The sequence below is a fragment of the Solenopsis invicta genome, chromosome 10, assembly GCF_016802725.1.
Source record: "Solenopsis invicta isolate M01_SB chromosome 10, UNIL_Sinv_3.0, whole genome shotgun sequence".
Taxonomy (NCBI): Eukaryota; Metazoa; Arthropoda; class Insecta; order Hymenoptera; family Formicidae; genus Solenopsis; species Solenopsis invicta.
The window spans coordinates 12533517-12546261 of record NC_052673.1 but is presented as its reverse complement, the minus strand read 5'-3'; the positions used below and the strand labels follow the sequence as shown (position 1 = coordinate 12546261).

Genomic DNA, 12745 nt, shown 5'->3' with positions numbered 1-12745 from the left:
TAATTCAATTAATCAAGATATTTTTCGTAACAATGCATAGTTGTTACGGAAAATATCTTATATAAAAAAAAAAGATGAATATGTTACTAAATCACACTAATATTATATCAAAAATACAAAAATGTAATACTTCGACATAATCTGGACATAAATTATAAAAGCATATTTTTTTAATAAAATTAATATTTACAATAATTTATAATAATAAACACGTACATTTTATTTATTTGTCTTAGCAGATACGTTTTAAAACTACAATACTTTTATATTATTTGTTTACACTTACCCCCATAAATTGTGTTAAACGCTAAGATCTAACACACATCGATTTAACACAAAATAACACAATCACATGATATTAAATTAATCCTCGGGTTCTTTAAAAATTTAACACAAAAATTTTAACAAGGATCGAGGGAGGGACGGTTTAACAGAAATACAAAATGTTTCTAACTGTGCAGGGATGGAAGAAAGTACGACGAACGTTGCAATGGTATGTACAGATTTTATTAGGGTTTAGAGTGAATACGATTGGATCTGTATGTCTGCGTATGAATGCATGTACGTGTGTATGTATGTGTTTGCGCGCGTATGTGTGTGTGTGTGTGTATAATCCGCATGTTACATGTAATCCGAAGAATGAACGTGGGGTTTAGGTAGCTAGCCTCGTCCTAGCCTCGTGTGCGCATTCACACCATATAATTGTTTCGCACTTGTAACTGTTTTCTGTTTTCACATTGTAGTCTCCCCGTTTAAGTATATCTCACCTAATTTAATTACCGTTATACGCAATAATTCGATATTAATCAATAAATCTGTAATAATAAATCCGTATAAACGTTGAGTTGTGTGCGTGAGTGAACTAGTGGTGCCGAGCCTGTCGTAGGATCGGCTAGGAAGTCTCTGTAGTAACCAGCGGTAAACGTATCACAAGTTATGTAGCGTTCATTTATTCATTATCGGCACGGGTGTTGGAAGCTCGAAGCCAATCGCGGGTAACGCGTCAATCTGTATCCGTATTCCTTCGAACGTTACACGTATTATTTCTTTTTCTTTTCAAGTTTCTCTCCATAAAAAAAAAAGGAAATGTTATTTATTCGCAAAAGGCCAGCTAATAAGAACAGATTCTTTTCCACTCGGTTTTCTTCCCCCACTGTCTTGCGATTCGTGCTTTCGAAAATTAATAGCCGTTAAGCCCTAGACTATGCATTCGAGATTGAGGATTGCGAATTGGAGATTAGAATTCGTCCAATCAAATAAGTTTAATTTTAATCCGTTTCGTTCGGTCGAAACTGGTTGAATTCTAATCTCCAATTTGCAATCCCCAATTCCTCAATCTCCAATGCGTGGTCTTATGCAGGCTTTAATTGAGATGCACATTCTTCCGAAGGTAAAAGCTCCATTCCGACACCCTTACTGTCGGAACACCCTCCGGCCGAATGAGTAACCGGTCATCTCGATCGCGACAACGTATCGCGATTCATTATCCCTCTTTCTCTCGTGTGGCGTCGATCTTCCAACACTCGGAAGTATTGTAGTTATAGCGTGACGCAGTGCGCGCCGCGGCGTCTTAATCGTACGGCTGTTCCCACCCTATAAATAGGTGGGACGCGCCGGCTGCCACCGCGGGCGCGCGCTGCGCTTAGGTAATCGTTCCTTTTTTTATTGTATATCAAACTTTATAAACTGTAATACAATGTAAACCTGTAAAAAATATACTGGGTGGCGGCGGCTCTGTATAATATAATAAGTAGTATTATAATCGTTATGGTACAATTGTAATTAGTATAAATATATCGTTATATTATAATCTGCGATGTGCTGCTTCTGTAATCGAGATCCCGCTTTCTCTATCTCTCGTTTTTTTCTTTTTTTTTATAATCTCTCATTCGCATCGTGTATCGCACACACCCAACTATAGTTATCACACGCTCTATCCACTTTTTCACGGCTCTCAATGCACCCATATCACACACCGTTCTTTCTCTCTCTTCCTTTCGCACAACCTCGATCTCTTCGTCCCACTCACTTCTCTTTCGTCGTACGGTAAAATACGATCCACCGGTATCTACATATTCCGCTTCTTACGAGAAACGGTATATATAGTTGTACAAGCGCGTCGCTCTTTACGTCGGTTATACCACGCTTTTGGGGAGACGGCTCTAGCTAAAAGCGTCCTCCCGCCACGTTAATTCGCGTATGACAGACGCTTTTACTTAAATCGCCCCTAAAAGCGAGGTAAGAATATCAGTCTTTGTTCTTTCTTTTTCATTCTGACAAATGTGCCAAATACGACATTCGTAAACGCGTTTGTGCCAAAGGGTGCGTGCCTAATTACTCAAATTACGATGTTAATTGCGATACGATCGTACACAACACAAATTTTTTTTATATGAATGAATAAATAAAATATTTGTTAATTTTATTAAAATCATTTATTAAAATCACGCAATCAGATTTCTCTATTCCTCATTATAAAGTGTTATAGATATTTGCAACTTTTAAGTATTTGTTTTCTAAAGATCTTCAAAGAAAGGATCTTTAAACTTTTAAATAATATGTATGAAGGTCCGCCCGGGAAAAAAATGACTCATGTATAATCACATATAAATACATATAATATATACCTATATATATTTTCTTTCTTTTGTGTTATTTTTTGTCTTTGTTCATATATATAGAAAAAATAATAAAAAGAATTTGCGCATTGTTTTTTTTATAAAAAGTAAAATTCATGAAATGACCTTATATATAAAACTGCATATATAATTACATATAGAATATTGTATAACGTGATCGCAATTTTACTTTTCGTAAAAAGTACAAAATTTATTATTTTTTAATATTTTTCTTATTTTTTCTATACATATAGACAAAAATTACATAAGAGAAAGAAAACATACATATTTTATACATAATTATATATCTTTAAATGTAATTATATATGCGGCATTTTTTCAGGCTATCAATAAGAGACTGAAAACTGATGAGATTTGTTACACATTCGAGTCTAGGTTTTGAAGCAATACGACAGGAAAGTCTTTGATAATCGTAATCCTAATAAATATTTATGCGAAATAGAGCGGTGTATCGTTTATACCGTACTCCGAAATAACAAATCTTACACGTTCGTTCATTCATCCATTCATCCGTATGTTATTTTCATGCGCTCGGGGCGAGGCTAGGGCGATTTAGGAACTACGTGACAGCACAACCGATGCAAGTAACTATTTCATCTGTTCTCGTTTTTCCGGTTTTTCTGTTTCTTTATACAGTATGAAGTTCTTGATGAGATTTCGAAACGGCGATTTCTGCGTCGATGATATTGATGACGCGCGTGACTCATCGAATGGAAAATGATAAATGCGCTACAGCAAGAAGAGCTAATCATCTGGGAATAATCTTTCCTACGAAGAGTAACGGAGCCGTGAAAAGCGACGATGGGAAACAAGTTTCGTATGGACTATCGGTAACTCTCGTGTTCAAACGTGCCGCCAGTTGGTAAATCCCTTCCGGAGGAGAAGTCCAAGGGATTCCCCGAGAGCGCGTTTCAACGCCATCTTTCAGCGACCGCGTGCACAACACAATGCACTTTCCATTCGATTTGTGTTCAGCGGGAAAATCCTACATGATCCAATCAAATTTTAGACAAGGCTCGCGTGTGATACTTGGATTGTTGTTGGCCCACTTAGCAGCAACAATGTTATTACGTAAGAATATCAAGTATTGCACTTTTATGTAATCGCGACGCAGAAATCGCGCGTTCTTACAATGTGCTCGCCTACTTCGTCGTCTGTGTTTTGTTTCCCGCCTCTCAATGCTCATTCGATCAAAGATTGTATTCGAAGAACAATGCTCGCGACGCACAATTATCGATAAATATACGTATATGTATAATATGTATATATATAAGTATGTATACCTATATATTACGCATAAATAATCGACAGCGCGTTTATCTCTGATCTTATGTACAATTGTAGATTACACGAAATTAAAAATAATCTTTTGCGGAGGCATATCCTCTTGTTTTCCACTTTTTCTCTGTCTCTCTTACAATTTCTCTCATTCTCTCCGTTTCTTTCACTCCGTCTCTCTTTATTTTATGCAGTAAATAAGATAATACTACTCCCGTTTCTTTTCATAGTTACTGGAAAGTTGTATTAGTTATCGTCGTAACTGTAGGAACTAAAATGGTGGCTTCGCTGAGAGCGAAGTTCCAGAAAAATAAAACATTCTTCAGTCGTCAGTCGGTATCGGTGCCTATCTGGTAACCCTTTTTTATAAATATTCTAATCTCCTTTTTTTTATAAAATGCCGTCTTTTCATGCGACAGTTTTTTTTATGCATAAAAAGACCAGAATTTTTATAAAAGAGTTAAATTTATAAATATCCTGCGACGCGACACAAAAGTATTGGATGAATTAGCATACGTTACAAGATGGATTCAGGATTTAAAAAGCACGTAGTATTCACTAATGTCCACCTCCAATTTAGATTAACTTTGTGATCCCGGTTTAACTTTCTTTTTATCTTCTCTAGTTCTAAGAATTGGAAAAAGATAAAGAGTAAGTTAAATCTAGATTGAAGTTAATCTACATTTAGTGAAATGGACGTAAATCAAGTAAAGATGTAAATCAATGTAGTTTAGAAAATTGATCTCATTAGAAGTAACTCTTTTTTTACGTTGTGAGTATGAACATTACTTGCAATCCACTACAAGTCATTTTTCTAACACCTTATGAATGAAAATAATGGCACAGCATTATTTATAACGTCCAATCGAAATATAATCCCGGTATTCAGATCCTTCTTTTATTTTTCTTTCGTGCCTGGATTCTTCATAACTTCATATTTCAATAATAATTTATATATTTTAATAATAAATTATCTACCATTGCCAATTTTGCATAATTAATAAATAAGAATAACACTGTTACCGCAGATGACGCCGATATTTTCGAGCGTATAACTATACGAGTGAATTAAAGCTAAATAAAATAGATTAAAAACCTCTTTAAGTATTAGCTATTCATTCACTCGTTAAGATATATCGATCTTTCAATACACATCTCAACATAAGTAAAACAATACGACAGGAATGTCATTTTATAAATAATTTAAATAGTACGTCATTTTGTTAATATAATTTGTTATTTATTGAATAATGTTGCCATTATTTTCTATGATAGTCATCCATTCATTTATTAATTTTTTAATTTTTTTCTCGAGAAAGGTGACCGACTTTGATTTTAAAAAATGTAGAAAGTTTACTGTTACAGATTTAAGATGTTTCACACACAGATCTTTACATAACGTAACGCATTATGGATGTTCTCGTGCGGAGAGTTTAGACTCAAATTTCACTTGTTTTTATAAGGCTTTTTCTTTATAAGTGTTCCAATGATCAGAAAAGATGATAATCCGGTAAAAGTATAGATGGGAGAGCATTTCTGTTACTTCCTCTCCTAATTTTCTAATTTTTTTTATTGCAGCTGTTTGATTATATGCGATCGAGCATTGTAATGTTACAGAATCAAAACTAGTTAGCTTCTTCGAGAAAAAAATAAAAAAATAAATAAGTGGATGATCATAGAAAATGATGATTATATAATTAAATAATAAATTGTATTAACAAGACTACATATTCTTCACATTATTTATAAAAAAGGATATTACTTTCCGGTCCCCCTTATTAAAATCAATTAATAAACGCGTTACTTGTATTTAACATATATTATCCTTTTGCTAATAAAGTAACCAATCGATATCGCGTCTCTCTATCCACACCCTATGCGACAATGATAATGCTCCTTTTTCTCCGTGCCTCTGTGCCTATATGTCCCCCTGCTGTCTTCTGTTTCTCTTACACGCATTCTCTTTCTCTCTCTCCCACTCTTTCCCTTTCTCTCACTCTTTCTCTCATAGGATATTCTCATTTTCTCCCTCCTTTAAAGCTTTGCGCGTCGCCTCTCGCGAGAGAGGCGAGAGACGATAAACATCGCAATCGGAGAAAGTTTTCTTAATGTTTAATATACTAAAGGGGTGCCTATAAACAACAAAAACGTTAATTGAAAAAGAAAACGTGCCGACCGTTTCTTTTCCCAATCATCTGCAAAATAATACTGAATTCTGCACATGTGGTGCCTATCACAAATAGACCTATAGATAATATTTATGTACGCTCTCGCACGCACTCCTATATGCATACGAACAGTCATTATTTAACTGTATTTTAACTCTGCGCGATTTGTCGCATAAAGTTAAGATAAAATCCTACTTCTCTGTTACTTATCCTCTCTCTCTCTCTCTCTCTCTCTCTCTCTCTCTCTCTTTCTCTCGCGCGCGCTCATCAACAGAGTGGATAAAAAATTGTTAAAACCATTTTCAACGTGGTTGTACCATCGTAAACGCCCGAATGTAATTTCATGATGCTCAATTGAAACAAAAATAAATTAATTACGGAAATGAAAATAAATTACTTACAAAAATAGTTATTTTATTTTTTTAATCAAAATAATTTCATTCTGGATATTAAAAAATAGCAAAACTTTAAAGTTTTTTCTTTTGTATAAATTTCATTATTTCTCAAAAAATATTCGCAAATAAATAATAAAGCAACTCAAAAACAGATATGTCTAATAGCAAATTCAATTAAATGCAAGTTTAATTAGTGTAAATTAAAGTCTTTTGTATACTAATTTATTTAAATGCAAAAAAATGATACAATGTGATAATTTATGAGCATCTTGCTAGTTTAACTATTATATATGCTCGTGTTAAGCGAAACCCGATGATACAGCCCGTTGAAGCAGTTATAAACTCTTTTGAAACACCCTGTATATATATAATATATATAATATATAGTATTAATAGTCAATAATAATATCAGTTTTTTGTATTGTACAGGTTGTTTTGGGGTCCGAAAACCTGTGGTCTCTCTAATATTCACTTCAAACCCCGTGTCGCACCTATACGCTCCGTCTGTCGTTTATGCTCTACTTAAATCGCTATTATTATTATTCGTTATTTTATTATTATTATTTTCTCATAATATATCTTATCCTGTTTCTCTCTAGGAGTAGTAAAGAGTGTGACATAACGAATTCTATCATATGATTCTTACTTCTGTCATTCATTCACTTTTTGTCTCTTTTTTCCTCAACTCTCTCTCTCTCCCTTTCTCTCTTTCTTTTTCTTAATCTCTTTAACGAAATAATATCATATCGTTATTATAACTTTAATAATTACCTAAGTAATCATTTATCATTACCTTTACAATTTAATATGTAGCATTTTCTTTATCTATCGTAGATTTGTCTGTGGCTATCCCTGATGTGTTAGTTACCCTGCGCTTCCGTCTGGTTGTCGAAATATTGTTGTGAAATTGTGGTCTACGATTAAAAGTATGTTCAACGTTTGTTCTGTATTCTTTCTCTTTCTTTTCTTACTTCCGAATATTCAGATCAGTATGATTTCGGTGAATTTCAGTGCTGCATGAACACCTTTTTTCATGTCTCTTTCGCGTAATCGAGAATTGAACTCTCCGAAATTATACCGGTGTCGATTCTTAATTTCTCCCGAAAGCATTTCGCGTTTCGGTACTCGCCAGGATCGGCGATTGCGCGTGCTTGTCTCGTTCCTCGTCGAATTATTCGTTCTTAACGAGTCAAACCAGAGATAGTTGTTCGCGTCTCGACAGATCGCATAATTATTCGTTCTGCTCGTGTTCGCGAATTCTTCAAAACGTATCGCGAAAGATTCGAACAGAAAGAAGCGAGCAGAATAAAACGGTTAACAATTAAAAATAGTATTTACAGGCATAACGTATTGCTACCGAGTAAACGAATTAGTCCCTAAAAATTATGCGTATCGGAGCACGCTGACAACGGGTAAGATTCTCGGAGGATTGGCAAACGGGAAATCTTGGCAAGTTGTCGTCTGTTATTGTATCATCCGTCCCGCAATTCAACAAGATTGTTTTTTTATTAAAAATAAAAAAAGAGCGGACGACTCGCGCGAAAGGGACGCTCGATTTCGTGACAATGATATTCTCGTTATAACATCGTAAAAATGATATTCACCTTATTCAATTGCATTCGAGAAGCTCCATTTAAAAGCCGTATCAATGACTGTCAAAATGCATTGCGATTGAATTAGAAATTATTTTTAAACTAAATTAAAAGTTAATTAAAAACCTATCTATGTATTAAAGATAAAAGCCTCAAACTGAATTAACTCAATTCAGAAATTTTGAATCACATTTGCATAATCACATACAATTAAATCTAAAAAAATATAAAATACACGTATTATATATCATTATACGTAATTATAATTTAATTTAAAATGATATGTCAATTCTCTCCCAGCAGATTTCATTTGCCATAAATGCCGAATAAAGAAATGCTTCTTCATTACGCAATTTATCTTTTTCTTCTTTGTCAATTTAAATATAACAATAAATAATTTATGTATTGCACAATAATTGAACTTGTAAATTAATTTATAATTAATATATATTGTAATAATAAGAACAAATATAGAAAAATTAGCATTATCCAAGAGGACTTTAACTTCCACTTGGAAATCAAAAATATCGATGGACATTATAATTGATTTCAATTTTATTAAAATATTCAATTATGATATCTAGTCTACATTTATATAATCTATATAGAACCTTGTTTTTATAATCTCTGATTATTACATATATTTCTTTTCTTCTTTTCTCTTAAGTCAAAAACGGTTTGAAACGAGCTTCTCGTGCCATTGTGCCATCGATTAATTAATCACCACATCTCGCCACTAAAAAAAAAAGTTTCGTTCCATCTCACCTCAGATTTTTTACTTATCGTAAATATGATCATTTTTCGTTTGAGGCGACCATTATACTGACAACGGGCCGTGCGAGTTTTCCCTGATGATCTTTTAAGTCCAGACATCGTAACAGACATCGTACGTTGTTCAGCCGTTAGCGAACATACTATTTGGTATATCATCGTTTTTGCAGCAGGAACTATTTCGTAGCAGTGGCGCCAAGAGTTTCCTCGCGATCGCGTCGTGTTCGTTTCGATGCCATTTCGTTTTCGCGAAGAGATTCGACAATCTTCAATTTGTGACGCCTCCCAAGAAAGAATCGGTGACTGAGAACGATGCTAAAATAAGATGACGATATTCGGTATCGTCGGCAAATTCGACTGAACGAGCCTGAACGTCAAAGGTGGAATGTATGATTAAGAGATTCAATTTTAATAAATAAATGCCTAGTTTTACTCTCTTTTATAATTTTTTTGCATTTAAAGGGATATTTTTGGAAAACAAATCTATCAAAGACACACTAAGAGTCAAATTGTATTAACCAAGAATCAAACTGTACGAATCATATTTAATGAAGAAGATCTTAAGTCTATTGTTCATAAAGCGGGAAAAATCTCGCTACACGCGGCCCAACCACCGACGGAGGAAAGACACAGCAACGAAACCCAAGTGGCAAGCACAGAAACGAGCGGAGAGCAGTTAATGGCGCTTAAGCGTGGATTGAGCAAAGCTCGAATGTTCATCGAGAGTGTACCCTGCGGAGAGCTGCGAGTCGGTTGGTAAAAGTCAGTCTTGTGAAGGATAGTGTCTCGTGTTGAATCGCGCGCGTGTAAATCTATAAACTCCCGTGCGATGAGGAGCTCCACAGAGGGAGTCACTTAATTAACTATCGCGCGATTAACCCTCTGGCTGCGGCATGTGAAACTGTTTTCTCAAAGTATCCCAGATTTTACAGATAGATCCCTCAGTTCAAGCTAGACGAATTGCTGCATAAAATTCGCGATAAAATGGTTTTAATCACAAGAAACATATCATAATTGTCCGAAACTGATTTGATCCTTGAAAGATTTAAATACAAGAGTTTCAAAAACTTTGTCTAAAACATTTTGATATATATCTTGCTGTTTCGTCGATAATTGTTTAAAATCCAATATAGCTTTAAGGAAATTGTTTCACTCCTTAAATCTCAAAATAGACACGTATAAAAATATACGTGTCTCCAAGATTTTTGTATTTAATATTGCATTTCAAAGATAATCAAATCGATTCTATAATTGTGATTATTAATATATTCCTTGTTAATTGAAGAATATATTGAAAATTTCATAAGCATTCCGATTTATACGCGAGTCTGTGACACGAGTGAGGCAATAAACTTAACGATATCAATCGACATTCTAAAAACGTTAATTATAAAGTGAATCTTAGACAATATCTATTAAAAATATTGTACAATATTTATATATTGTGCAATAATATTGAGCGTCTAAGAATCACTTCAGTTGTTTTGGAGATAATTAGCTAAATTATTGAATTTTCAATCATACGTTCGCGACAACACTCTAAAAAATGGCGTTTACATAAATCATCATTGATATAAACACTAACATGATAAGAATTATATAAGTCGTTGAATCCACACTATTGGTGTCAAAATTACATCATAATTTTTTAGAGTAAATAAATGATCCGTATATGTATGATATTCGCAGCCAAAGGACTAATCGACCATTTGCCCAGTCGTCGTCGATGGGCAAAGGTAACAAATGAATCATCGCTTAACATCAACATATAAGAACGTACCGCTAAACGATTCCACTCAATCCTAATCGGAACCGTTCTGCTGTAGCAACGCGGGCGTCGACTGCGTTGGCTGCGGCTGCATCGACGACTCCTGATGATGGTGATGGTCAACAATGGGGGATGGTGTCTCGCTGGTCTGCGAGTTCGTCAGGTCGCCACCACCGCCACTGCTGCCGCTCCCATCCCCTCCCCCACTTCCTACGCACCCACCCCCGCTCCCGTCGCCGCCCGAGTTCGTGGACGATTCGAAGGCCTTCTGCTCGCTCGGGGGTAACATATGCACCATATTCACTGCCAGGGGGAAAGACGCGGCATAATCGGCGGGATAGTAGCTTTGCGGCTGCGGTATATTGCTGCCGAGTAGACCGCGATGAGGATAGCCGCCGTTGTCCCCCGGATGCTGCAGCGGCAGACCGGTGAGCCCGTGGCTCATCTGCGCGGACTGCTGGACGGGCTTGATGTTATTGTTGTTCATAATTTCGGGGGTACTGGCGCCGGTACAGTTCCTACGTAATTGCTCAAGCTTTAGACTTTTCCCATATTTACCACGCACGTACATCAGCAAGCTGTTGTATGGTATCCCGAACATACGACTAGCCTGCGATGTGGTGAGCTTTTTTTCCCAAACATGTTGCAGGGCCAGTGTGAGTTCATTATTTGTCCATGACCGTGGTGGTCCACCTCGCGGAGCGCTGTGTTGCCCTTTGGGCCTATTAACCGCGAGTGCTCGAGTATTGTGTTCGGTCCATCTACGTGGCGCGTCACCATCGTTACGATGCTTCTTCGCCTTTTTAGGCGCATGACTGAGACTGGGAGTACCAAAAAGATTTTGCAGCGCCTCTGGCTTAAAATTATCCGTGAGAAGCGAATCCGCGAGGATGCCTCTGTCATACGTGGTGGCATGATGCGAGAAAAGTCCACCGCCTAAAGCTGTCACGCCGTCTAATGTTGGCGTAAACATCGCCATGGCGCTACGTCGTGGCAGCGCCGATTCCTGTTGCTGCTGTTGCTGATACGAATGAGATCTACTGGAACTGTGCGGACTGTCTTCGCGTGGATGATGACTTTGGGCCGGCGGCGGCGGCGGCGGCAGTTGACTCTGCGGATGCCCGGGCAGCCATTGGCTCGTCAGCTGGCCGAGGCTCGTTAGCTGACTTGTCAGGTACTCGGGAGGATGCGGCGGTTGCGACAGCGACAACGTCGGCATTGTTGTCGGCATTGACAACGCTACAGTAGCTGCTACGGCCGCCGCTACGGCCGCCGGGATGTCCGGAACAGGACCGTCCGGATGATGCAGTAGACTCGTTCCCGTGAGCGGCGAGCCGCGAGGACTGCTCGTTGCTTCGCTGCCCTCCGTCTTCACGTGATGCTGATCTAGTCCGCTCGGCGATTTCTTCATCGAGAGATTCTCCGCCATGTCCTCTTGTTGTTGTTGCTGCTGCTGCTGTTGTTGATTCTGCGCGTTGTTAATCGATTGTTGTTGATGATATTGAGATTGCTGCAACAATAACTGCTGTTGCTGTGCCTGGTGCTGGCTACCGCTGAGATTAAGGACACTCGTCAACGGACTCGAGCTGACCGGTGGAGTCGAGCGTCTGCTCAGATCTTGCGGCAGCAATTCGCCAGATCGTCGGCGCGGACGCGCCTGTTTCCGACGTGGCATCGACGGCGAGCCGCAACTCTCGCGAATACCAAAGTTCATGTGGCCAATGAGCGGCTTGGCCGGATGGTCCCTCGTTGGTTGAAACAGAATGGGTTTCATCTCCCTCGTGCTCTCCAATGCGCTTTCATCCTCTTCGAGTGTGTCGTGTCGCGCGACTTCTGGCGTTGGTAATTCGGCCAGAATGAGATCGCGCGTCGGCGTTGAAGCCAACGACGACGGCCTGGGTTCCGTCGACACCGGCCTCGGCTCCGATGATGACAGCCCACGCACCTGCAGACACTCCGCGGCCTTCATCAGTCCCGGTAACTCCTCTTGGGCGATCTGCACCTCGCCGCGATATATGAAGTGTACCAAAGTAGACAACTCATGATGCGAGAAGTCTTTCAACACGATCACGGGGTGTTTGCACGGATTTTCTGCGAATATCCTCTCGAAGAAAGGACTGCAACATAGGACTCC

At 37.9% G+C, this 12745-nt stretch overlaps 1 protein-coding gene across 7 annotated transcripts in view; it reads right to left on the bottom strand.

Annotated features, from left to right (window-relative positions):
* Positions 1-485: 485 nt before the first annotated feature.
* The window catches only part of LOC105193192 (protein jim lovell), a 166684-nt gene continuing 154424 nt past the window's right edge, over positions 486-12745 (bottom strand). For all 7 annotated transcript variants that reach the window (XM_039454578.1, XM_039454577.1, XM_039454579.1 and 4 more), the window contains one exon: positions 486-12728. In XM_039454578.1, coding sequence (XP_039310512.1) covers positions 10646-12728 — 2083 coding nt within the window. In that variant the 3' untranslated portion in view covers positions 486-10645. The remainder of the gene's footprint in view (positions 12729-12745) is intronic.